Consider the following 26,160-nt stretch of genomic DNA (forward strand, 5'->3'; position numbering starts at 1 on the left):
TCATGTCTGTCCAAATCATTCTAGTTCATTCCACCCTAAACAACAGCTAGCCCCCATTTGGCTTGAGTGTTTACTAGCTTATGGAGGGGAGTGGGCTGCACAGATGATTCTGTGCATGCCCAGTACGTGAGGCTCCCCCTCGTTAGCACATCTCTGCCCTGGGGTGCAGGTCTTAGGGACCCTGGCTGCTCCTCCAGAAGCACTTGGGGATCAGGCTGCGAGTGGGCACTGAGCCTGCCACACTTACCCACAGCCTCCCACCAATTGGGGTGGCCTTTCTGGCCTGACCGCAGTCCCTTCCTGCCACAGGACAGTGGGCCCAGTGTGCTGTGACCCCTTCCGCCTCAGGTCAGCCTGCCGGTCTCTGACAGTTGAGTGCACCTCACTTCTCAGCAGGCGTCTCCTCACCCACGCTGGAGGGCCAGGTTCCATCTCTAACCCCAGCTTCTTATTTTATTGGCGACTCTGGGAGGCGACCAGGAGGGTTGGGGACATTGGGTTTCTGCCGCCTGCCTGGGGGCTCTGGGTCAGGTTCTGGGTTTCTGGCTTCGGCCCTGGCAGATATTTGGAGAGAAGCAGCAGATTAGAGCTGTGTGTCTCTCAAATGAATTTGAACAGGTGTTTCTTCCCTGTGATTACTGTATAAAGAAGGCAGTCCAGGTACGCAGCACTGATGTTGTGTTAGGTAGTATAACTGACCAGGACAGTGCAAAGTGTACAGGAGGAGGTATGCAGATTCCATGCAAGAACTACACCATTTCTCACAAGGGAGTTAAGCATTGCAGCTTTTCTGGTATCTGAGGGGTGCTAGAACCAATCCTCTGGGGATTCTGAGGGGTCCCCTTTCGCTAGGTATCATCCAGTAGCCTGCCAGAGGAAGCTCTTGTATCTTACATGTCTTAAGTGACTCACGCTGACCCTTCACATTTTCCTTGTACCAACTCTTCTTGCAAACGACAAGGAGCATTGCTTCACAGCAAGGTGAACGGCTGGTGCCTTGCCGGAGGTCTTGTGTGTATGGGGTTGGGGCTGTCCTTGTATCTCTGGCGGAGAACACAACTGATTAGCAAGGTGGTCAGTTCCCTAGCATCAGGACAAGCTTCAACAGAGCGCGAGCCATCAGCTCATGCTGGAAGCTTCACAAACCTCCGCACGGCCTCTGCTCTTGCCACCAAAGGTGTTCAAGTTGGCTTCTCCCTGAGGCAGACCTCACGGCCACGAGGTCCCTTCTGTGGCAGTGGGGGAAGCAACGACACATCCGTTTCCTAAATGGGTTTTATAAATATCTCCTTTGGACCCAAGGGCTCCTTCATCAGCACCAACAAGGGTGCTTGGTGGCTGACACACCGCCTCCGTGTGTGCAGTGAGTCACTGCCTAAATGAAGTGCTGGTATCACTTCTGAAAACCCCCTTTGTGACTTTTTGAGGAACTGAGTTGCACCTGTAGAAAGTTAGACTCTGAGTTCCCACGAGGTCTTAGCAGCTTGATCAGGTGTCAAGAATGCATGCAAGTTTAGGTAAGAGTAATGTTAAACTATGAAGTTATTCATTTAAAAGAGAGACTAGGGCCAGTGCTGTGGTGTAGTTGGGGAGGCCATTGTCTGAAGTGCTGGCATCCCACACGGGAGCCGGTTCCAGTCCCGACTGTTCCACTTCCAATTCAGCTCCCTGCTAACACACCTGGGAAAGCAGCAGCAGATGTCCCAAGTCCTTGGGTCCCTGACCTATATGGGAGATCTGAAGAAGCTTCTGGTTCCTGGCTTCATCCTGGTATGAACCAGGGCGTGGAAGACTTTTCTCTATCTCCTCTCTTCCATAACTCTGCATATCAAAGAAATAAGTCTTAAAAAAAACAGAGACTGAGAGAACTCTATCTGCTAGTTTATATCCCAAATGTCTGCAACTGACAGGGCTGGTACAGGTCACAGACAGAAGCAGAGAACTTAATCGACGCCTCCCACATGGGTAGCAGGAACACAACTACTTGAGCCATCTCTGCTGCCCCCATAAGGTGCTTTAGCAGGAAGGTGGATTGGCAGTGGATCCGATGTGGTCTAACTAGTTGAAAGTTTAGGTGAACTGGAATTCTTGTAGCCCTATAATGTAACCCTACCTCTTTAACTGTCAGCTTGACACACCCACCTTCCCAGGAGGCACCTGCCTCATTTGGAACCAGGAAACGTTATGCTTTCATCCTATCAATCCGATTAAGGTAGCACCCCTTGCCTCTTGCGGGAGGCTGGGAACAGGAGAGGGTTTTGCTGTCACGGACCACACCAAGAGGTGCTGCTCTGGTTCTCTTGTTCACAGGCAACCCCCAGGGCCTACTCATGCTCGGGATTCCTCTGCGTGGGGTGGCCACATTTGTTTAGTCCCTCACCGTCAAATTGATCCTGTTCGTACTTGCGCACGTGACTAAGTCTCTGCTCAGAATTACTAGTTCGCTGTCTGGCAAGAGCATGGGACAGAAATGACTATGTCCATGCCCACAGCAGATCCAGGATTCCAACCCGGCTCTCTGACGTGGGGCAAGGGTATCCACTGACAGGTCAAGCACTAGCCCAAAGGCCTACCTCCAGATATGAATGACTGTTTTAAATGGTTGAAACTTGGGCAGAAAACAGGCTAACATAAGGCAAAATGGAGAGAAAAGACTTCGCACAGGCTTTTAAAAAGTTTATCATCTTTTACTTCTGGCTTAAAAAAAAAGTCATTTAAATTACAAGAAAAGTATTTACAGGCTAAATCACATTTTAGGCCCTTAAACTGGCCAAGAGTGGTCTGTGCAGTGTCCTTGGTTGGGGACAGGTTGGTACAGAAGTGACTTGTTTGTCCCAGGGGCCCCAGAACAGTCATGGAGAGGTCCTGGTCTTTTGACCACCTGACCCAACTGGCAATGAAAAAAAAAAAAAAAAAAAAAAAAAGAGAGAGAGAGAGGAGAGAGAGAGGTGTGCCACGGCATTCTGCTTATCATTACATGCCTTTTTAGTGTTTAAAAGAAGTCTTAATTTTTCTGAGTTATCACCATAGAATCATCCTAGAAACTTTCAACATTTTGAAAATTCTTAATGAGTTTAGTCTGGCTTTCCTAGTAGACCCGCTGCCTCTGGCTGGGCAGTGGAAGTCTCTCTGAGGTAGGAATGTGGAGTGTGGGTCTCGGCGGGGTCCGGGCGGAAACAGCGGCCGCTCCCTGGATCTGAGTCCTCTTCCCAAGGCAGGGCCAGCGCTGGAGTTCAAGGGGTGGGTAGGAGCTCGGTCTCCTTTTCCGGAAGTGCAACGATTAACACGTTGTCCCAGGTATCACAGTCGTCCCGGGGTGAGCTGTCCTCCTTGTCCAAGGCCTCCAAGATGGGCTGGGCCGGGTCCTTTAAGTACTTGAAAGACAAAATCAAAATTAGTTTCTCTGTTCAAGGCAGCAGATGTTCGGCTTTCATGTGAGATGGCCTGGTTGTATTTTGTTCTGGTTCAGCTTGATTCTAATCAACAATGCAGCAACTTCCAACAGACATGGGCTATATATGGTGACAGGTGGGTCAATGACAAGACTGCGAGGAAAGTGCAGGCTTCCTGGAGTTCTAACGGAGAGGCCAGCATTGTGGCACAGTGGGCTGAGCCACTGCTTGTGATGGCTGAATCCCAGCTGCTGGCTTATGAGCCAGCCCCCTGCTAACAGGCCTGGGGAAGGCAGTGGACAATGATCCAAGGACTTGGTCCCCGACCACCCACACGGGAGACCTGCATGGTGTTGCTGGCTTCAGCCTGGCCCAGTCCCAACTACTGGGGCCACCTGGAGAGTGAAACTTATTAAAAAAAAGTTTCCCTCATCTTCTGTTCCTGGAATTCCCTCACTCCCCACCAGGAGGGCTTCTGACTTTAATCAATCTTGCTCTGCTCACTGCAAAACAAAACAAAACCAAAACACAAAAAACAAACTTCTTTTTTATGGTAAAGACTGCTTTATTGGTAGCAGTTAGTACCAGTCAGTAAGTATTGATCCCCAAAGAAGAGCTCATTTGTTTATCTCGTTACTGGTCCAGAGGGAGCTGAATGCAAAGGAACCAAATAGTTTCTGGGATGACTCAGGTCAATCCTGCCTCACGGGGAATGAAGTCACGGCCAGAGGGTACCCGGCATATGCTTTTCCACCAATGGCAAGAACCATGCTGGCTCTATCCAGGCCCATCCTTCAGGTGCACTGGAATTCCATTATCCCCCTCAAATGGCTTTTGTTTCTCTGGAACTTTTTTTTTTTAGATTTATTTATTTTTGTTGGAAAGGCAGATATACAGAGAGGAGGAGAGACAGAGAGGAAGATCTTCCATCCGATGTTTCACTCCCCAAGTGACTGCAACGGCTGGTGCTGCGCCGATCCAAAGCCAGGAACCAGGAACCTCTTCCGGGTCTCCCAGTGGGTACATGGTCCCAAAGCTTTGGGCTGTCCTTGATTGCTTTCCCAGGCCACAAGCAGGGAGCTGGATGGGAAGTGGGGCTGCCAGGATTAGAACTGGCGCCCATATGGGATCCCGGGGCGTTCAAGGCGAGCACTTCAGCCGCTAGGCCCTCTCGGGAACTTTATTTCAAAATGCCTGTGTGAAGCAGCGCTTACGGGTCTCCAGGCAATCTGACCAAGCACCTGCAGCATCCTGGCTCTGTTAGTGCCCACCAAGCGCAATCAAAACATAAACTTCTCTGTAGCCGCTTTCTCACTATTTTCTCCTGTGTTCCCTCTCGTCTCACGCTGTTGTGTTCACACGGCCTGGGCGCAGCAGCAGCAGCAGGCAGGCTGTGTGGCCGAGGTGTGCAGTGGGCCATGCCACCTACGCCTGCACAGTGAGAAAATGGCTCGAGAACCCCCTTGTGGCGGCGAGTGCCTCGTGACTGCTTGCACCTGTGACCCTCCCTGGCTTACATGGAGGGTGAAAGTTAGACAGGGGAAAGCATGGGGCTCCTGCGGCCATCCTCGTGGGTATGACTCAGACAGCCTCAAACACCTCCTAAAATATCAAAAATTAAAAAACAAAACAATCCGGACTTCTCAGCAGAGGAGCAGCTCGTGGTTCCTTGTTGCTGGGCCGGGAGGCAGCCCTGCGCTGGCCTCCACTCCCTCCGCTTTGGATTCAACCTCCAGGGTCAGGTTGTGGGATCCCCTGGGGCCCAGCACCTGACTGTCCTAGTTTCTACTTGGTGAGAAATCCATAGGCTGCCGAGAAGAGAGAAGGCGCCTCTGGGGCCACCTGCTGGTGCTGCCCGGGGACTGGGGCTTTCTGATTTCCAAGATTAATTTGAAAGGCAAAATGACATTTAGAGAGAGACAGCAAGAGAGAGCACACTTCCAGTCCCTAGTTCACTCCCTGAGACACATGAAAGAGAAAATCATTCAGTTCTTCCTGGAACCTTTGTCAACCCTATTCCTTTTTTTTTTTTCCCAAAGAAAAAATTAACTTGGGAGAAATACACATAGCATATGATTTACCATCTCACTCCCATTCTTTTTTCTTAAATGGAAGCTTTATCTTTTAAAAACATTACTGTGGTTCTTTTAAAAAATGTATCTATTAACTCGAAAGTCAGAGTAAGAGAGAGAGAGGGTGAGACAGAGATCCTCCATGTGCTGGTTCACTCCTCATATGGCTGTAATGGCCCCAGAGCTGGGCTGATCCAGAGCCAGGAGCCTCTTTTAGGTCTCCCGTATGAGAGCAGAGGCCCAACGACTTGAGCCTTCCTCTACTGCTTTGTCAGATTATAAGCAGGGAGCTGGAAGACAAGTGGAGCATCCTGAACTCAAACCAGCATCCAAAAGGGATGCCAGCGTTGCAGAAGGAGGTCTAGCTTGCAAGCCACTGTACCAGCCCCAGCTAGCTAGTTAGCTAGCTTTTGCTTTTGCTTTTTCTTTCTCTTTCTTTTTCTCTCTTTCTCTCTTTTTCTTTCTTTCTTTCTTTCTTTCTTTCTTTCTTTCTTTCTTTCTTTCTTTCTTTCTTTCTTTCTTTCTTTCTTTCTTTCTTTCTTTCTTTCTTTCTTCCCTCCCTCCCTCCCTCCCTCCCTCCCTCCCTCCCTCCCTCCCTCCCTCCAATGTTAAATTTATTTAAAAGTGAGGGGGAGAGAAGCAGACAGACAGATCCTCCACCTGCTGCTCACCCCCCAAATGTCCACCATCTGGCCCAGGCTGAGGCCAGGAGCCAGGACCTCCAACCTGGTCTCCCCCGTGAGTGGCGGGGTCCAGGCCCGTGGACCATGCTCTGTTGCCTCCCAATCACACGAGCAAGGCACTGGATGAGCAGGGCAGGTAAGATTTGACCCCAAGCACTCCAAGATGGGACATAGGTATCCCAAATGGCGGCATAACCTGCTGTCCCCAAACACTTACCCTTAGCTTACCATCTGAACCATCCTAAAGTTCAGTGGCATCAGCCACCCTCAGTTTTGCCACCATCACCACCAGCCAGAATGCTTCTCATCTCACAAACTGAGCCTGGGCACCCATTAAACACTAACTTCTCCTTTCCCTCCCTGCGGCCCACCTTGTGTCTCTGCCTCTGGAGAGGATGCTCACACACGTGGACTTGCCCTGTTGTGTCTGCTTACTTCACAGTCTCCTCAAGGTGCATCGTTATTGGCACATGTGTTGGAATTCCCTTTTTAAGGCTGTATACTATTCTACTGAGTGTGCTCTGCATTTTCTTGTTTTCTTCTCAGCTTTCAATAGACACTAAGATTGTTTCCAAACCCAGTTATTGAGAATAACGTAGTTATGAGCATGCATGCATGAATAACTTGGTACCAATGGAAACTAATATCAGGGGCTCTGATGTTGTGGTTCAGCGCATTAAGCTGCCACTTGCATCAATGCCAGCATTCCATATGCATGCCTATTCAAGTTGGGGGTACTCCCTTTCTGATCCAGCTCCCAGATAATGCACCAAGAGAAGCAGTGGAAGATGACCCAAGAGCTTGGGACCCTGCCACCCTTATGGAGATGAAGTTCCAGGTTCCTTGGCCACTGTAGTCATTTGGGGAGTGAATCAGTGGGTGGGAGATCTTTCTGTCTGGCCCTCCCTCTCTCTGTCTAACTCTGTCTTGCACATAAATAGTCAGTTTTTGAAACAACAACAGCAACAAACAAACAAACAAAAACCCCTCAGTGTCCACACAGTTTTGTCCACTGTTGCAGCCTGAGGGATGGCCAGGCCAAGCAGCCATTCCTGGCGTGTGCACCTACCTCTTCGATATGCTGTGGGATGCTCGGTGGAGAATGGAACCAGTATTTGGCATGGCCTCTGTATTTTAGAACCAGAAAGTAGCAAGCTCCTGCCAGGACCAACAGGAACGAAAAGACCCCAAGGGAGATCAGCAGGATTTGTTGATACCTGGTGGAGGCTACAAAAAGATGATCTGAGAATGAGCAGGAGGAGCATTCAGGGCAGACTCCCTCACCCACCCCCTCGTGTGACTCAGCCCATGAAAGCTGCGCAGCCTCATCCACATAGCCGGAATCGGAAAGCTTTTGTGTGCTGACTTCACACCACGACTGGAAAGTCCTCCCTGACCCCACATGCTGCTATGTGAAGGTTGGTCAAATGGCCTTCAGGTTCCACGCACAAAGGGACCGTGAAGCCACTGAGTTTTAAATGTAGACCCAAGTCCCCTTCTGAGCTCTCTCCTGCATATGCAAGTGTCCCCAAATCAGAAAACCAAACCAGACCTCAAGAAAGTCTCTGACCTCAAAAAGCGCACATGAGGCATGCCCAGCCACGCTCACCCAAGCAGGTGCTGGCTGGCTGCGTGGCAGCCCTGGGGACCCAGCCCTTAGCCAGGGCTCATCTTGGCCCCCTCTTTCTGGGTCACCCCCTCCCACTGTGCTCAGTACCAAGCATTTCTGGTAAGCAGCATTCAAATGAGGACCCGGATGAGGTCAACTTTACCATCTGCTATGGTTTCGGAGCAGGATATGTTGCTGAAATGGCCGGGTCGGACGATGTTTTGCGCGGTCCAGACCAGCCGTGCCTCCACTTGTAAACAGTACATTCTTAAGGGCTTCAAATCAGTCAGCAAGATGGGGCTGCTTTTGAAAGGGCCTCTCACCTGGCAAGAGAACACCACACAACCTCCCTTATCCACCACCCTCATACCTGCATGCAGGGGAAGTGGGCACTGCTGGCTTTAGGGCTGGGAGGTAATGGGGGCTAGGGAGAGGCAGCTGGGCATCTGTGGAGTTGTAGGTGGGAACTGGGGCCCAGAGCTGGAATTCGGTACATCCTAATTTGAGACTAACACTTTCTCCCTTCAAATCATCTTTTGGGTTCCACAGTCAACCTCAACTGGACACCTCTAAGTTAGTCAACAAAAAAACAGTGTTTTTGAGAACAACATTCCTTATCAACCCAACCTGCTCCTGGTTTGAACTGAAATGTACTGCTTCGCAATGCTGGTTTCAGTCCGGGGGATCTCAGGGGTTTCTGGGCAGGGGTTTCCCGGCATCCCCAGGGCTGACCAAACCCCTCTGAGCTGCTGCTTCTCCATCAGGCACCAGTCAAGGCTTCCCGCACCTGTGGGCCTTCTCCCCTCACTTCCAAAGGCACTGGCCAAGTGTGCACCCGGGACGTGGGGCTGCTGTGTTATCACAGAGCGGCCATCAGAGCACCATGGTGGGGTGGGGGTGTGGGAGATCTCCCCAGAGGCAGCCTCAGGAATGGTTCTTATAAAGGAGGATTAACTTGGACTCCAAGCAGAAGCTGGGAGGCCCCTGCACTACTAGCCCAGAGGAGGTTTTTCTTTCTTTTACTAAGTCAGAAACTCCACGAAGACATGGGCCAGCTCTGTTACACAGTGGATTAAGCCTCTACTTGCAGTGCCCTGCTTTGGCTCCAGCTCCCTGCTACAGTGTTCCTGGGAGAGGAGCAGAGGATGGCCCTGGTGCTGCTACCAATGGGAGAGACCCGGATGGAGTTTCCTGTCTGCCCCCTTCAGCCTGGCCCAGACCTGGCTGTCCTAAGCAACCTGGGGAGTGAAACAAAATATGGTAGATAGCTCTTTGTCTTTCACTCTGCCTTTCAAATACACACATACCTTCTTTAAAACAATATATATATTTTAAAGAAGCTCTAAAGAAAATCAACATGAAGAAGAAAGTTGTTCTGACCTGCTGGGTGCCTGCTTTTTCCCAGTAGTGGACGTGGTAGTCAAAAGTGACCATGAAGCTGTCGATGTTGAAGGGCGGGGAACACATGACGACCAGGGAGCCTTCTCCGGGGGTCACCCACACGTCCCGTGGAGGCCCGACGGTCACTGAGGTGTAATCACAAACCCAAAGTGCCCGTGTTAATGCACAGACACAGTGTGGTGCCTGTGCAGGGTCCCTGACCTACAGTGAGGGTTCTGCTCAATCACTCTCCAACAGACAGTGCCACAGGCAGTGGTACGGATGCTGATCTGTCACCTGGGCCAGCAAGAGAACCTGCTCGAATTCTGTCTTAGGGTGCCGGAAGGGACACAGTGCCTGCAGCACCCTCTCAGCACCCCTGACACTCCACAGGGTACTGGGTGATATAACCCCATCGAAGCTGGGGAACATGTGTGAATATATCCTATGTCCCATGCTATCTGTTAATGCGCATGATCACTTCATAAATGCCATAGCCTTGTACTTCTTGGCATGAGTCAGTCCAAGTCTGCCTTGGGGACATGGCTACGTGATGCCTTTATCAGTTTCTGAGGGACAGAACTGGAAAGCTGACCGAAGGTCAAGTGTACACGTGGAGGGGAAGGGATGGGCCAGCCCTCACTGGCTAGTTCCTGGCAGTGCTGTGTGGATGTAAAGCTGAGACATTGCCCTGGGAGGTGTATGTATTAAGGCTTTTTACAGAAGGCCCAGGACTGACTCATGATGAGAACTGGAAGGTGATGGCATGTATCAAGTGAGCATGTGTACTGGGTAATGAGTGACCCAGGCCAAAGTTCGGTTTCTACGAGCCTTCTCTCGCACGCAAGGGGGCAGTCCCACTGCTGCAGGCGGCACCTGGGGCTGCGTTTCTTGGGCACTTCCCTACTCTCCCCTGGGAGCTGCAGGTCAGCATCTGGCCAGGCCATGTCTCTCTTCCTAAGGTTTGTTCCTGCGCCCTCAGATCCCACACCATTTGTGGTGGAGGGGCTGAGTGCAGACAATGTCGTAGGGCAGATATAGGCCCACCGGCCAGAGTCACGCCCAAGGTCTGGCTGCTGGCGAAAAAGAACTCTTTCTTGTAAAGCTGCTGTCCATGACCCTGGCATACACTGGCTCTAGCTGAGCGTGGAGAAGCAGGTCAAGCGCAGGGACCATGTGCAAGCACCTGCAAGGGACATGGTCTCAGACACATCCGTTCCCACGTGGGAACAGGCGTGCAGGCACAGATGGTCCTAAACAGCCACACTCAGTGAGACCTGCCCTTCGGAAGAGAGTCCTGCTCTTGAACTTGACACCCATCTTTGGGGTGAGAGGGGTAGGGGTAAGGAGGGAGCAGTCTCCCTTCTCTCAAAACACTGTGGGAGGAATGGTTCACAGAGCAGGTGAGACACCCAGGGGTCACACAACCCTGGGCTACAATTCCACCCTTGAAGAGTTCATTCCCATTTCTCAGATGGTGAAAATGCCTTCTCTCTCTCTTTAATCTTGGGGCAAAATACACATACCATAGAATTTCCCATATTTACCCAGGATCACATCTTTTTCTCTAGAAATCCCAGCCAACAGCACAAACCCCACAATCTGCTAAGTCTCCGGACAGCATTTACATCCCCTCAACTGCCTTACACCACGTTCAGCTTCCATGCTCTCTGTGTGCATAAGCCAGAGAGTGGAGAGACATGCAACAGCTGGCACTGCTGGCCAAGTGCCCAGTGAATCATCACTGGGACAAGTGACCTGTAGACACAGGATGCCAGGCTTGTTATGCCCACCTTCCCATCGTTGGCAACACGCTGGTGTAACCGGTCGGTCACTCAGCAATTATTTACTCAACACCTACTGTATACCAGGTGCCCATCAGAGTTGACTGCAGAGTCCTCAATTTTGGAAGGACTTGGGTCAGAACAGGTTGAGGGGGGCCAACAGGCCGGCTTGGTGTCTAGCTTCGGGGTCTGCCCACTTTCTGGGGTGAAATGAGAGTGGGACCACTACAACCTACGGCAGCAGCAGAGCATTTCCTAAGGGAATAAGGTCTGTGATCCAGGTCTACCGTAGCATCTGCCTCCAGGCTGTGTTCCCGGGTTTGTGCACCCACTCTGCTGCGGGCTGCTCTGGGAGAGAGAGAGGCTGGGCTGAGGCCCGTGGACCCAAGAGGTTTCTGTGCCCGGAGTCCGTCCTCTTACCGTTGCGGTAGTGTTGGAACCAGGGCGTGGTCACCCATGCTGAGTGGAGCTCTCCTAGCTCGGCGCGGAGACGTAAGGTGACGTTGTAGTGCCGCTGGAAGCCCTTGGCGGAGCCGGCAGCCGTAAAGTCACACTGAGTTGCAGCGATCTGCGTACAAGTCACCTCCACGTGGTTCCCAGCCACATCATTCCACCTCCCAGTGGTGCTGGCAAGGAGAGATGCATTTCAGTTCGCAGAACGCCCCTGCAGTCGGAGTTTCCCAAGGGCTGCTTTTTAAAAGCTTTCTGGTAGAGCTCACCCATTATGATTCAGTGGATTTTAGCACAAATGCAAGGTCATGACTCCATCCCAAGTGAACCCTGTAGGCAGGAATCAGCTGTGCCAGAGACAAATCTAGCAAACAGCTCCTGCAATATGCTTAACACCCTGCCTGGGGACATGCTTCCAAGGACAGGTTTTGAGGAGGATTCCTACTGTGTGCAGCTGCCCTGAGCCCCAGCATCCCAGGCCAGGATGGAGGGAAGGGCCCGAACCACAGGCACTGCCTCTCTGCCTGACCTCAGGAACAATGCTCCAAGAAGGGGTCACTGATGGCTTTTTCAAAGTATACAGAGTCTTGGGGCCTGAACGGTGGTTTGACTGGTAAATTCTCCAAGTGCTGGCATCCCATATGGGTGCCAGTTCATGTCCTGGTTACTTCACTTCCCATCCAGCTCCCTGCTGACGGCCTGGGAAAGCAGTCAAGGACAGTCCAAAGCCTTGAGACCCTGCACCTGCGTGGGAGACCTGGAAGAAGCTCCTGGCTCTGGCTTCAGGCTGGCTTAGCTTTGGCCTTTGCAGGTATGTGCGGAATGAACCAGCAGATGGAAGATTTCTCTTTGTCTTTCCTTCTCTCCATAAATCACCCTTTCAAGTAAAAATAAATAAATCTCCTAAAAAATAAATAAGAAAACATTTAAGTAGTATCCTCAGAACACACTCCACGTTGACGACCCTGGGATGACACCAAGAGGCCGTCCCCCATCCCTGGGTACTGATGCGGTTAGGCTGCTGGGAGTCACCCTCTCCCTTTCTCTTCCCTCTTCCCCAAGATAGAGGAAGAAAAAAAAAAAGATTGGAAGCTTGTCTCATCCACTTCCCCTATTCCTCAGCCTTCCCACCACAATCAGCGGTCCACGTGGGCACGCATCCTTCTCAACTATGTAAGCATCATTAAAAATAAAATAAATTTCTAAAAAAAACAAAACAAAAAGGAAAGTCTTAGGGACCTCCAACCTCCGCGCTGCCAGTTTTGGCTGTTGAACTTGGACCCAAAGGCCATTCAGCCTGAAAGCCGCACTCCTTAGCTCCCCAGGGGCTCTCTGATCGTGTTCTGTCGCCTCCCCATTCCTTTAACTCTGCTGATTTTTGGTGATTATTTGAGAGGCAGGCAGACAACTTTTGCCTGTTGGCTTACTTTTCAAATGCTCATGACAGCCAGGGCTGGGCCACGCTAAGCCTGGGAGCCAGAATTTTTTAATAAAGATTTTTTTTTTTAATTTGAGAGGCAGATTTACAGAGACAGAAGGAGACACAGATTTTCTAGTTGCTGGGTCATTCCCCAAGCGCCCTCAACGACCAGAGCTGAGCTGATCTGAAGCCAGGAGCCTCTTCATTTCCCACATGGGTGCCAGGGCCCAAACACTCGAGCCATCCTCTGCTGCTTTCCCAGGCCACAAACAGGGAGTGAGATAGGAAGTGGAGCAGTGGGCACTCAAATCAAAGCCTATACGGGATGCTGGTGCTTCAGACACAGGATGAGCTTGCTAAGCCATCTTGCCAGTGCCAGGAGCCAGAAACTTAATATAAGTCTTCCATGTGGATATCAGGGACTCAAACTCTTGAGCTGCCACCACCCCGCTCCCAGGATGCATGTATTAGAGGGAAGCAGGAATTGGGAATGGAGCCAAGATTTTAATCCAGGTACTCAAATATGGGATGTGCGCATCCACAGAAACATCTTAATTGCTAGGTTAAATGTCTTTGCCTGAACTGCTTCCTGGAAAAGCTTCAGGGTCTAAGCCTCCAGATTGAAATCACCGGTGACACACGAAGGGAAAGTGGAAAAGCAGCCATTTCCCCATTTGCTTGCAGAAGGTAAAAATAAGGCAATGATTGCAGCATTTGCATGAATAGCAAGGGATTGGAGCTGTGGGATAGCAGACGGAGTGCTGGTCTGTGGTGCCAGCATCCCACATGGCACTGGTTCAAATCCCAGTGCTCTGCTTCTTAGGAAGGCTACTGTGTTTCCTGAATGCTAAGGGGACAGCCAGCTTCACATGACCTGCCCAGTTACACAAGGCTCTGCTCTTAGACGGTGCCCAGTTCGATGCTCTGCAGTTGAAATTCTTGCTACTTTCCAACAAGGGGTCCCATGTTTCATTTTGCACTGGGCCCCACAAATTGTACACAAACAGCCTAGCAGATTGTTTCATTTATGTCATTTACAGTTACCAGAAGAGAAGATTCAGTGTGTGTTGTAGAAAACACACCCAGTTTAGCATGGGTGGGAAAGTTTGTTACAGAGGATATTGAAAAATTAAAAAGAAGCCGTCTGGGAAGCCACTGCCAATAATTCTCACCATCCCCTCCCTGCCCTTGGCTACAAATGCATTCCAAACTTTATGCCACTGCCACTTCTACCAGCTGGCCTACAACTAGCCATCTGTTTTAGTAATGCCAGCAGCTCAATCATAAGTTAACATACCACCACTGGCAATTTTCCCATTGATGCATACGAATAAACACTTCAATGTATATCTTCATGAATATAACTTGGCTTCTTCCTTGGGCAGTAGTGGGGCTGGATTACCTACTCAGGGCAAAGGTAATACAGACGTTTCTGTTACTCTGAAGGGACATAATAGACTTATTTCCCAAAAGGGCTCTGCTGGTGAATTCTGCAAACAGTTGATATGAACGGTAAGTGGGTATTTCCAAAAGCTCATGGAAACAGAATTCAAAGATGTTCATTTTTGTCAACAAGCATAAAAACCTTGACATGCATGCAGTCTTCCCACAATGTGCATTGCCAGGAACTGTTGGGGGCGCTCTCACAGCACAGAGGGTTACCCACCTTCACATCTTCTTTACTAGCCATGCAAAACGACTTGGCCAGTAATGTTTCTTGGCCTCTTCAAGTAACCAAGTGTTTTTAAAGATTTTTTTTTTATCTGAGTTACAGAGACAAGGAGAGAGAGAGAGATCTTCTATTCAATGGTTCAGTCCCCAAATGGCCACAATGGCCAGAGCTGGGATGATCTAGAGCCCGGAGCAACAGCTTCTTCTGGTTCTCCCATGTAGGTGCAGCTGCCCAAGGATCTGAGCCATCCTCCACTTTCCCAGGCCATAAGCAGGGAGCTGGATGGGAAGTGGAGCAGCCGGGACATGAACAGGTGCCCAAATGGGACGCTTACCACCATGAGGCACCAGCCCCTCACTAAGCGATTTAACAAGACAAACAGGAACTGAGCAGATGGGCTCTCCATGTCTTCTTTCTGTCTGGGCTTTGCCTGGCGCCAAACGAAAGTGTGACAAAGTATGTTAAATCTCGCAGAGGGGGTGAGAAACAAAATGAAGGGGCTGAAATAATGCATGATTCAAAATCGAAACCCCACAGAGAAACAGAATTCATTATAAGTAACTGAGAGGCCAAAGATGGCCTGTATGTTTCAATAAAATCAGAGTTTTAAAGAGAAAGAAGGTGGAGGGTAGAAGCTGGAAGTCCCTGCCTCTCTTCTTCCCAGCCTGAGAGCAGCCAACTTGAGAAGCTACATGCTTGCACAGTAGAGACCTTGAACCCATCAGATCCAAGCCCTCGGAGGAGTGAGGGCTCATGAAATTTATCTGTGCAGACACCTGAAAATACAGGCAGGGGCTGGCACGATGGCTCAATTGGCTAATCCTCTACCTGCAAGCACTGGTGTCCCACGAGGGCATAGGTTTGTGTCCTGGCTGTCCCACTTTCCATCCAGCTGCCTGGGAAAGCAGTGGAGGATGGGACAAGTCCTTGGGACCCTGCACCCACATGGAAGACCTGGAAGAAGCTCTTGGCTCCTGGCTTCAGATCGGCTCAATTCTAGCCATTATGGCCATTTGGGGATTGATTCAATGGATGGAAGATCCTCCTCTCTTGTTTCTCCTTCTCCCTACAAATTTGCCTTCCCAATAAAAATCAATACATTTCAGGAAAAAAAGGACCAGAAATAGGCCTGTTTCCCACAGACTGGCTTCTAACCCTGCTATGAGTCAGTACCTAGCAGCTGGTGCTTGGGTTCCACTGAGCCTATAACACTCCAGACAGGACCCCCTTTTCCCAGCAACACCCAGCTTACTACTTGTACTGCACCCGGTAGACCACAGGCCTCGTGCCATTGCTTAGAGGCGCTGGCTCCCAACTCAGAACCTGCTCGGCGTTGTATAGCTGGATCTTCGGGTTCTGGGGAGCGGACAGCTGGTAAACAGAGTCTTGAGGGAGAAAGAGAGAGAGAGAGAAAGAGATAAATTCCAACAATACTTAATGCTCATTATTAAAGATATGTACACAACTTCCTTCGGGTCAAAGTGCAGAACAGTATTACCGGCAATGGCCCCCTGACCTTGGATGACCGAGATGGTCCTCTTGACATAGTCAGTGGTCGGGAGTGGAGGGGAGTGAAGTGCCCAGGGTCTCCCTCCTGGGTGCAGGATTCCTGTCGTCATAGGCAGGACCTGGCCATTCTGGGATTCCAGATCTACCAACAGAACTCATAGGATTTGACCAGTTCTAGTGCAACCCAGTCTGATGCGACTTGAGTAGGTTATATCACCCGTGGCAGCCTGAGTGTCTGCTTCCGGAAGGAGGCATGAGTGCTAGCACCCCGCTGCCCTGCCCTGCCCTGCCAGGCAGGGGGTTGTAGTGAAGCTGATATTGATTAAGTATGTGATGTGCATTCATCCCACACTGAATATCACGGAAGTGTGTAGTAAGCCACCTGCACCAGGCAGTGTACCCCCAATACCCCAAGTTAGATCTGAGGCTCATGGGAGGGTGGGAACTGTCTTTTTGACCTTGTGGACCCTGTGTGACCTTGAAGGACCTTGTATACGGCAGGTTCTCAGGCACCACCCTCAAGTTTCTGGCTCATTCTCAGGCCAAGAGTGAGGAATGTTTGAGGGGCAAGGAACAGTGAGGACAGCGACTCCCCAGGTGTGCAGGAAGTGCCTCCTTGGGGTGATCTGGAAGAGACCCCCTTAAGTCCCCACCCCCACCTCAGGCAGATCCTCCTGGGTCTGGGGTTCCAGCTCTAGGTTCTGAGACAGCAGCGACGGGGCAGGGTGTCTCTCTTCTCTAGAAAGGAAGTCTGCGCTGACAACACTTTCTCTGATAGCAAGATTAATGAGAAACACTCAGAAGTGGGAAGAAAAACATGCTGTTGTAGAATTCAGAGCAGGAAACTCAAAAACCGCATGTTTCACCCGAGACAGCCAGCCTTGAAGAGCAGCTGCCCAGGCCTGGCCCGGCTCCCTCCCCACCTCCACCTCCTTCCTCTGCTCTGAAGGAATCCATTCTGGCTGACCTTCCTTCTGGATCTTTCTACAACTGGCTAACCAGCAGGTCTGAGTCACAAAAGGCCGAGAGACCTGGGGGCTGGAGGCAGAGGGGGCAGGGCAGCCCTTGTGGCACTCTAGGCCAGGCAGATTCCCCCACCAGGAGCTGTCAAGTGCAGCGGGGACTTCAAGCAGGTCTGGGGGTACGCCCCCTCCCCGCCACACCCCTGGGACTCTTGGAATCTTCCTTTTCCTCCTGTGGGGCTCAGGTCCCTGTGGCTCCCATCAGACATGACGGCCCTTGTCCTGTCCTGGGTTGCCGTCCCCACCCCTGCGGGACCCTCCTGCTTCCCTCATCCACCCTATGATGAATGACCCCAGACTCACCAGGCCCAACAATCCTGGCTGCTCTGCCCATCTTTCTGGCACTTCCCCAAACCTCTTTTGTCCCATGGGTAAACAGACTCACGGAATCCCAGCCCTACCAGGTGGCCATGTCTGGGGACCATGATGCTGCCTGCCACTTGGTCCCTTCACTAGCCTCCATGTCGGGGAGGAAACAGCAGAAGTTTGTCTTCCTCTTTCCCTCCCTCTTTGGGGACCCTTCCCCGGGGATCTAGGGGTGATGAGAAGGGAAGGGCATCTATACCCCAAGTGGAAAAACAAGAAGATGACCCTGGGGTGAGTGCAGTAGCTCAACAGGTTACTCTTCCAACTGTAAGAGCCATATCTCAGGTGGGCGCCGGTTCTAATCCCGGCAGCTCCACTTCCCATCCAGCTCCCTGCTTGTGGCCTGGGAAAGCAGTGGAGGACGGCCCAAAGCCTTGGGACCCTGCATCATATGGGAGACCCAGAGGAAGCTCCTGGCTCCTGGCTTCAGATCCGCTTAGCTCCAGCCATTGTGGCCATTTGGGGAACTAGTGGATGGAAAATCTTTCTCTGTCACTTCTTTCTACAAATCTGCCTTTGCAATAGAAATAAATGAATCTAGAGAGAGAGAGAGAGAGAGAGAGAGAGAGAGAATACAGCTTTGTCACGGCCACAGTCCCCAGACCAGCTCTCCACCAAGTTCGGAGGACATACATCACCCGTCCGTGCCCTCCACCTCCTTTTCCAGTGCTCCTGGTGGGCCACATTCACTGAAGTCAATGATGCCACGGGGAAGTGGCAAGCTTCCTAGGAACAGTCCAGTTCCCACCTCGGGAGGCCTGCCCTGGGTTATTCGTGCCCATCTTATCCTGTAGATTTCCTGGCCTGGCCAGTCCCCGGCCTTGGGATCTCAGCCCAGATGCCAGTGTGATCAGTCACCTCCCATGTAGAATGCAAGTGGGGAGCCCCAGAGGGAATGACCAGTTCCCTCTACCCCTTGACCCAGGGCCTCCCTGTCCCTTGTGTGACCTTTCTCCCAGGCACTGCTTACCCCTTGGGTCCCCTGGGCTGCTCAGGGTGAGTCACTAGGTTCCAGAATGACAAACTGTGGCTCTGGGTTAAGCTCTGCCATTGTCTCGTTGCAGGTTCCTCAGCTGCAACAGCTGTTACTGGTCCAGTCCCAAGCCAGAAGCCAGAAGCTTCTTCTAGGTCTCCCATGTGGGTGCAGGGGCCCAAGAGCTTGAGCCATCCTCTGCTACCCTCCCAGGTACACCAGCAGAGAACTGAATCGGAAGTAGAGCAGCCAGGACTTAAGTCAGTGCCCATATAGGATAGCAGTGCTAGAAATGGCAACTTACCCCACCATGCCATGTGCTGAGGGCTGCTGACATGCCTCGGGGAACAAGTAGGATTTGCAGCAGTTCTGTCCTCAGCACAGGCAGCTGTGTCCCTACACGTATTTCAGCCATGACTACCTTATGTTAGGTCCAGGGGAGTCAAGGTTAAAGGGTACATGTGGGTTCCCAAACCGGTGACCTTAATAAGTCAGGCAGATGGTTCTGGAACACTTGGGTGGGCCCAGTGTAGCCATGGGGGACACTGGAAGCTGGAGGGGGCAAGGAAGTGAGTTCGACCACCAGGTGCCTCCAGAAAAGGGTGTGGACTTTCACCCTGGGAGACCCACAGCAGGCATCTGACCTCCAGAACGATCTAGAATTATAGAGAGAAGCATAGTAGGCTAAGATACCGCCTGTGGTGCCAGCATCCCATTATGGGTACTGGCTTGAGTCTAGGGTTGCTCCACTTCCCATCCAGCTCCCTGCTTGCGGCCTGGGAAAGCAGCAGAGTGTTTGGACTCCCGCACCCATGTGGGAGACCCAGAAGAAGCTCTTGGCTCCTGGCTTCGGATCAGTTCAGCTCTGGCCATTGCGTCTACTTGGGGGAGTTAATCAGTACCTGGAAGATCTTCCTCTCTGTGTATCTGACTTTCCAATAAAAACAAAATACATTTTTAAAAATAAAAAATGGGGCTCGGCAGCGTGGCCTAGTGGCTAAGGTCCTCGCCTTGATCCCATATGGCCGCTGGTTCTAATCCCGGCGGCTCCACTTCCTCTCTGTCTCTCCTCCTCTCAGTGTATCTGGCTTTGTAATGGAAATAGAATAAATCTTTAAAAAAATAAATAAAAAATAAAAAATGAAGAAACATGAATTTGAAAGGCAGATACACACACCTGTGCATGCTCATCCATGTTTTCCAACTGCTAATTGACTCTCTAAATGTCTCCCTCCTTCAGCCAGGCTGGGCCACACTCCCCAGATGCCCATAACATCCAGGGCTGGACCAGACCCAAACCAGGAGCCGGCAACTCCATCCAGGTCTCCCAGAGGCCAAAGCACTTTAGCCATCTCCTGCTGCCTGCCAGGGTGCACGTTAGCTGAGTGCTGCTGTCAGAAGCAGAGCCAGGAGCTGAACGTGTACACAGTGACAGGTGAGAATGAGTGCCCTCGGTGACATCTTCAGCCCTGAGCCACACGCGATCACGGTGGACACCAGCGATCACAGCTTTGATGCACTGAAGATAAGAAGTTAAAGCAAGTTCTCGATTGATCAGCCATACTGAGAATCTGTACTTCAATAAGCTCTAAAGTGTTTTTTTTTTTCCTTTCTTCTGTTTTTAATCTAGCTCATCAATCTCTTCCTATAAACCAGGGCTGGGGAGCAACCAGCCCGCAGGCCATATATGGAGGCTCATGAAGCCATCTGGCTGACCCTGCCAAGAAAACCACACACAAGACTTGACTTCAATAAATCTAAAGCAGGCTAAATTCTTTTTTCTTTTAAAAATTGCATTGATTTATTGGAAAGGCAGAGTTAAAGAGAGACCTTCTGTCTGTTCTTTTATTCCTTAGCTAGCTACAAGGGACAGGGCTAGGCCAGGCTGAAGTCAGGAGCCAGGAGCTTCATCTGCATCTCCCATAGGGGTGGCAGAGACCCAAACACTTGGGCCATCTTTTGTTGCTTCCCAAGGCCATTATCAGGGAGCTGGATTAGAAGGGGAGCAGTTGGGACATGAACTGGTGCCCATATGGGATGTAGGCATTTCAGGCAGAGGTTTAGTTTGCTACGCGCTGGTCCCAGGTTAAGTTTTATTCTTTATGTTTTTTTGTTTTGTTTTGTTTTGTTTTGTTTTTGTCGTTCCCCAATGTGGGACAGCATCACTACAGCTTAAGTTTTTTTTTTAAGATTTATTTATTTTTATTAGAAAGTCAGATATACAGAGAGGAGAGACAGAGAGGAAGATCTTCTGTCCATTGATTCACTCCCCATGTGACCACAACAGCCAGTGCTGAGCCGATCTGAAGCCAGGAGCCCATAGCATGGAGCCTCTTCCTGGTCTCCCTCATGGGTGCAAGGTCCCAAGGCTTTGGGCCATCCTTGACTGCTTTCTCAGGTCACAGGCAGGGAGCTGGATGAGAAGTGGGGCTGCCGGGATTAGAACTGGAGCCCATATGTGGTCCCAGCATGTTCAAGGCAAGGACTTTAGCTGCTAGGCTGCCTCACGGTTCTCCACCGGTTAAGTTTTAATGGGGGATATTTTGCATGGCCTAGAAATGATGTTAGAAATACCTAAATGTCTCTTGCAGGAAAAAAAATAGGTTTCCCATAACCACTGTAATGATGGCTTGGCTTTCCTGGGAATAAAACTGCAACACCACCTATTTTAAAAGAACAGAAGAGACACACTGGAGAAAATATGTCCAGGACTTGTCTGGTAACAGTGAGAGGCTCTATGAATGGTAGTTAGGAATCATCTCCAGCTAGTCCAAACCAGTGCCAACTGAGTGACAGTTACAGGTGCCAAGCTGACGGACCAGCAAGAGCCTTCCTGATACACAATGGCTCGCAGTGGCTGTGTGCTGCTGGGATTTAGTCAGAGGCCTTGAATGTTCAACCAGATCAAGATGATTCAATTCAAAGGTACACAGACACAGTGAATCCATTACAACATTAGGATAGAGAGATTGCAATTGCAAATAGAAGCCTTGGGGCCTGTGCTGGAGTCCCGTCTGCTCTGCTTCCAATCCAGCTTCCTGCTATGTGCCTGGGAAGGCAGCAGCAGATGGGCCAAGTTCCTGGGTTCCTGCCACCGTGTGGGAGACCCAGGTGGAGTTCCTGGCTCCTGGTTGTGGCCTGGCCCAGCCCTGGCTGTTGTGGGCATCTGAAGACTGAACCAACAGAAGGAAGCTCTCTTTCACTCTGTCAGATAAATCTTTCCAGAAACATTCAGGTAACTACATAACTCAAGAATACATTAACTTCCTCCCCCCTGCTGTTGAATACATCTTCTGTACAGGAAAAAAGGCCATCCCTTAACAAAGCACGGCTGCACAGTCTGTCAGGTCTTTATATATTTTTTTTAATATTTATTTCTTTTTATTGCAAAGTCAAATATACAGAGAGAAGGAGAGACTGAGAGGAAGATCTTCTGTCTGATGATTCACTCCCCAAGTGGTTGCAATAGTTGGACCTGACCTGATCCAAAGCCAGGAACCAGGAGCTTCTTCTGGGTCTCCCATGCGGGTGCAGGGTCCCAAAGCTTTGGGCCGTCCTTGACTGCTCTCCCAGGCCACAAGCAGGGAGCTAGATGGGAAGCAGGATCACCGATATTAGAACAGGCGCCCATATGGGATCCTGGCGCATTCAAGACGAGGACTTTAGCCTTTGCGCTATCGTGCCAGGCCCAGGTCTGATATCCTACTATGCTACACTTACAGCAATGGGGTGGATACTTTAAGTGTCCCTTTCTAAAACTGACCCCAATACTCTTTGTTATTCTGTTACTGTAAAAGCAAATTTATGACTGCAAAGGACACCTATAAATTATGGAGAAGTGCGGAAACTTTTCCGCTATTCCCTTATTAGGTAATTACTGTTAAAAGGGGTTTCCCAGTTTGGGGCCGGGCATATTAAGCCACTACCATGCCATAAGAGCACAGGTTCCAGTCGTGTCTACTCTACTCTTGATCCTACTAATGTACCTGTGAAGGCAGCGGGAGATGGTCCGAGTCACTGGGCCCCAGGCCACCTCATGGAAGACCAGAGTTCCAAGCTCCTCACTTCAGCTGGGGCCAGTCTACTGTGGCCATTTGAGGAGTACATCAGTGGATGGAAGATCTGTCCCTCTCAGTCTCTCCTTTTTTCTCTATAACTCTTTCAAATAAATAAACAATCCCAGTTGTTGTAAAAATTGTCTGGTATGAACAGTTCCAAATAGTTCCAAAATCGGAGACAGGCACTCTTCGAAATAACTATGGAACCAGCTTGTTTCGATGAGTTACAGAAAAGTCATTTTGTGAACCACAATAAAAGTTAGTCATCAGAAGGACGGGCAGGCACCTGGACACCGCGGCAACATCACAAGGTCTTTTCTGAACACCTGTCTACTCCTGTGGGAGTCAGATGTAAACAACCCACAGCGGTGGCTATCTGAGTCCACTCCCAGCACCCACCCTGCTACCAACCTTCAGCCCGCAGCCCACCCCAAGACTCAAGGAAGCCCGGAGCCGGGAGGAGATACACACAGGGCAACCAAGACCTGAGGTGGGTCAGGATTCCAGCTTAGGCGTTTGACACATTCATGGAACCCAAGACACATCCTCTGGGACAAGGTGCCCCAGAACTTCAGTCTTTGCAAGGGATACTGGTAGAAGGACCAACTGCTAAACGTTTTCAAACGGTAGTAAACTTCAGAATCGGTGAGACTACTCAAGTGCCCCTCCCCCCTGTACTATCCACGTCTCTGTTGAAAAGAAGACAGCAAAAACACACACACCATTCCTTCTGCCTCCACCTTCGTCGTAGAGGCCGGCTTCCTTTTCATGTAGCTCCTGAGTCTGCCCAGTGAGTGGCGGGGTTAAGAGACAGAGCTGGGATTGGGTCAGCTGACAGCTGTCTTCCCACAGGGTTGGAGGTGGGGGACTTTCTGCTTCCCGTTTATGTGGATGCCACCCCCCTGATCATATGCGCCCCTCGCCAAAGTCAGAACTGAGTCCCGCTCACGCGTCCTACACAGGGGGCCCTGGCGTCCTGCTGGCCTCCACCGTACCCAGCGGGCAGGAAGGACCGAGCTTGTCTCTGCTGCGGCTGCTGGGCGGGGCATTCCTTGCGGGAGCCGAGTTCCCGGCGGCCGGCACCGGCGGCCTTTTCCAGAGCCCCGGGTTTGCTTGGCTTTCCCCTGGGCGGTTGGTTTGACAAGTCCCAGGGTGCAGAGGGAAGCACAGGAGAGTGCGGACAGTGCCTGGAGTTCCCCGCTCTCCATCCACACTCGTGCCGGACTCTCAACCATTAGAGTGCCCCGCGCACCCTCACTTGCCAAGGCACATCCCACGCACCCCCTACCCTGCCGGGGCACTAGGTGGACTCCTCACCCGGCTGGGACACCTTGCAGACCCGCTATCCTATCAGAGCACCCCCGAAGATTCCCCACCCGCTCAGGGCACCCTAAGGACTCCTAATCCGATTGGGGATCCCCTACCCTTTGAAGGCACTCCGAGGAGCCCCGGTTCGACCTCAGGACACACGCCTGATTAGGGCACTCCCGCTGCCCTTAACAGTCATTGCAGTCACCGTGTGGATCCCCAATCCGATCGCAACACCCCGCGAGCCCCTCACTCCACTGCAGGCTCCCCGCGCGCCCACCCTGGCCCGGCGCCAGGCGTCCGGCCTCGGGGGTCCCCAGGCTCCGCTTACCTGGCTCAGGCGCAGCGCCTTGGTAGCCGCCCAGCAGCAGCAGCAGGAGCAGCAGCAGCAGCAGCCAAGGCCGGAGCGGCGGCCGCATGGCCCGGCGCGCTCGGTTCGGCTCCCCTCGGCGGCGGCTCCCTGCTCCGGATCCGCCGAGTCGCCTCACGGCGCCGCCTCGGCCGCCATGGCGAGCGCAGGCCGTGCGGGGTCCGCCTCTTCCCCGAGCGCCGGCGCCGGCGGCGGCTGCGTGCGTCCCGGCCGGAGGGGAACCCGCCCCGCCCCTGCCCGCCGCCGCCCGCCCCGGCCCTGCCCAGCGCCCCCCGCCCCCGCGGGGACTTTCCGGACACTGCGGGGTGGGGGTGGGGGTAGACTGCTGCCTGAGGGGCCCCGGGACCCTGCAACCAGGCAGAGGCAGAGTCGGAAACCCCCACGAACCCCCAACCCTGCAGGCAGAAGTCCCACCTGCCGGGGACTCGCGATTCTGGGAAAAAGACCCCGCGACCCCTTGGCGCGGCTCCTGATGCCTGCAAGGTCAGACGGGAGGAATGTTCACTGTAAACGTTTGCGCTCTTAAACAGTCTAGAAATAATATACTGAGCTTTTAACCCTACTACGTTGGCGGGAGGGTTATACCGGTATAGGAGTTAGGGAGGGTTGGGGTGTGGGCGTGACGGGCTCAGAGCCACGCGGGGGAGAAACTTGCCGCATTTCCTAAGACTCGCGGTTTGACTCCGGCTCGGGCTGTGCGGCGCACGAGGAAGTGGCTTCAGCAGCCTGGGCAGGGCCTGCGTGGGAGGGCTTCGCTCTGGGCTCCAAAAGGGGCACCGGCGCCCGGCCAGGGGCAAGGGGCGAAGGCGCCCGCGAGGGAGGGCCCGCGTGTGGCAGCGCAAAGCCTTGCAGACTTCTGCATTTTATTTCCTTTTTTTTCCTGAGTCAAACTCTTGAAATTGGCCACCACTGGGGGGAGGGGCTGGGGGAAGGGGGAAACCGGTGTGATGAAACAGCTAGCAGAAGTTTGGATTATACTTTGAGTATTTTTAAGGCATAAGAGGTGTATTTGTGTGAAGTGACAGCCGGTAAAAATTGCAACAATGATGCAATGAAAATGACTAAGAAAATCTACCAAAGGATGGATATGAAGCAGATTGTGGCATTTATTATAACTGGCACCATTTTTTAATTTGTTTTGTTTAGTTTTCTTTTCCTCAAGTTCTTTTAATTTGAGAGGCAGATAAAGATAGCATATCCCCACGTGCTGGTTCTGGCTCCCCGAGGCGCGGGGGCTGAGAGGCTGGAGGTAGGGGAGCTGCACCCCCATCCTGGTCTCCCGTGGGGATGGCAGGAACTTCCCCCAACTGCTCTCCCCAGGGTCTGCACGGCCAGGAGGCTGGGGTCAGGAGCGGCAGCTGCGTGTGTACCGCGGGGCGCACCACTGTGGGACTGCTTAAGACACTGGTGTCTTAGCTGCCCATGCGCCAAGCGCTCGCTCTCCGTGGATGTCTTTGAACTGTCTGCTCCGGAGAGAAGGCTGGGGAGGACAGCCACTGGGCACCTACGCACTTGACTCCAGACAGTGAAACCTGGGGTGTGCTGCGGCTGATGCTGTCTGGCTGACAGCCCAGGAAGCCGGATTTCACAGGCCACCTGACAGCCATTGCTCTGGTCTGATTCCCATGTAACCTCCAGAGTGGGCCCCCACTCACAGCTTCCCCTGTCTGGAGACAGATCTCTGGGGGGCCCTCAAGCCCACCAACACCTGGCAGCGTTTAATCCACCGTCCCCGTTTGTACAATCTCTGAGGTGGAGGCCGTGAACAAATGGTGGTGACTGCCAGCTCTGTACGCTAAGAGTCTTGCACCAACACCCTTTTCCTGTGGTTCTTTTTGTAAACATTTATTTATTTGACAGAAAGGCAGAACTACAGGAGAAAGGAAGAGGGAGGGAGATCTTCCACTTGCTGATTCACTCCCCAAATGGCAACAATAGCCAGGCTGGGCCAGGCCAGAGCCAGGAGCCAGAAGCTTCATCCGGGTCTCCCACTCAGATGTAGCGCCTCAAGGCTGTGGGCCGTCCTCGACTGCTTTCCCAGGCCACAGGCAGGGAGCTGGATGGGAAGTAGAGCAGCCAGGATATGAACCCA

General features: G+C 51.9%; 1 protein-coding gene across 1 annotated transcript; it reads right to left on the minus strand.

The window, feature by feature from the left end:
• Nucleotides 1–2,670: 2,670 nt before the first annotated feature.
• Nucleotides 2,671–24,278, minus strand: IFNGR2 (interferon gamma receptor 2). The gene is made up of 7 exons (XM_058661690.1): nucleotides 24,030–24,278; nucleotides 15,715–15,847; nucleotides 11,341–11,546; nucleotides 9,137–9,282; nucleotides 7,920–8,079; nucleotides 7,217–7,374; nucleotides 2,671–3,374 (listed from the first exon to the last, which is right to left on the minus strand). The coding sequence occupies exons 1-7, from the start codon at nucleotides 24,115–24,117 to the stop codon at nucleotides 3,234–3,236; spliced, it is 1,032 nt and encodes a 343-aa protein (XP_058517673.1). The 5' UTR covers nucleotides 24,118–24,278; the 3' UTR covers nucleotides 2,671–3,233.
• Nucleotides 24,279–26,160: the final 1,882 nt, after the last annotated feature.

Source organism: Ochotona princeps, chromosome 3, assembly GCF_030435755.1.
Source record: "Ochotona princeps isolate mOchPri1 chromosome 3, mOchPri1.hap1, whole genome shotgun sequence".
NCBI classification, from domain to species: Eukaryota; Metazoa; Chordata; class Mammalia; order Lagomorpha; family Ochotonidae; genus Ochotona; species Ochotona princeps.

What these genes read in the sequence shown, in the direction of transcription:
- IFNGR2 (XM_058661690.1), bottom strand. Translation starts at nt 24,117, where the DNA reads ATGCGGCCGCCGCTCCGGCCTTGGCTGCTGCTGCTGCTGCTCCTGCTG. An exon ending in AGGCGCTGCGCCTGAGCCAG is followed by an intron (nt 15,848 to 24,029) that starts GTAAGCGGAGCC and finishes TTCTCCCTCAAG; the next exon opens with ACTCTGTTTACCAGCTGTCC. An exon ending in CTCCGAAACCATAGCAGATG is followed by an intron (nt 7,375 to 7,919) that starts GTAAAGTTGACC and finishes ATCTTTTTGTAG; the next exon opens with CCTCCACCAGGTATCAACAA.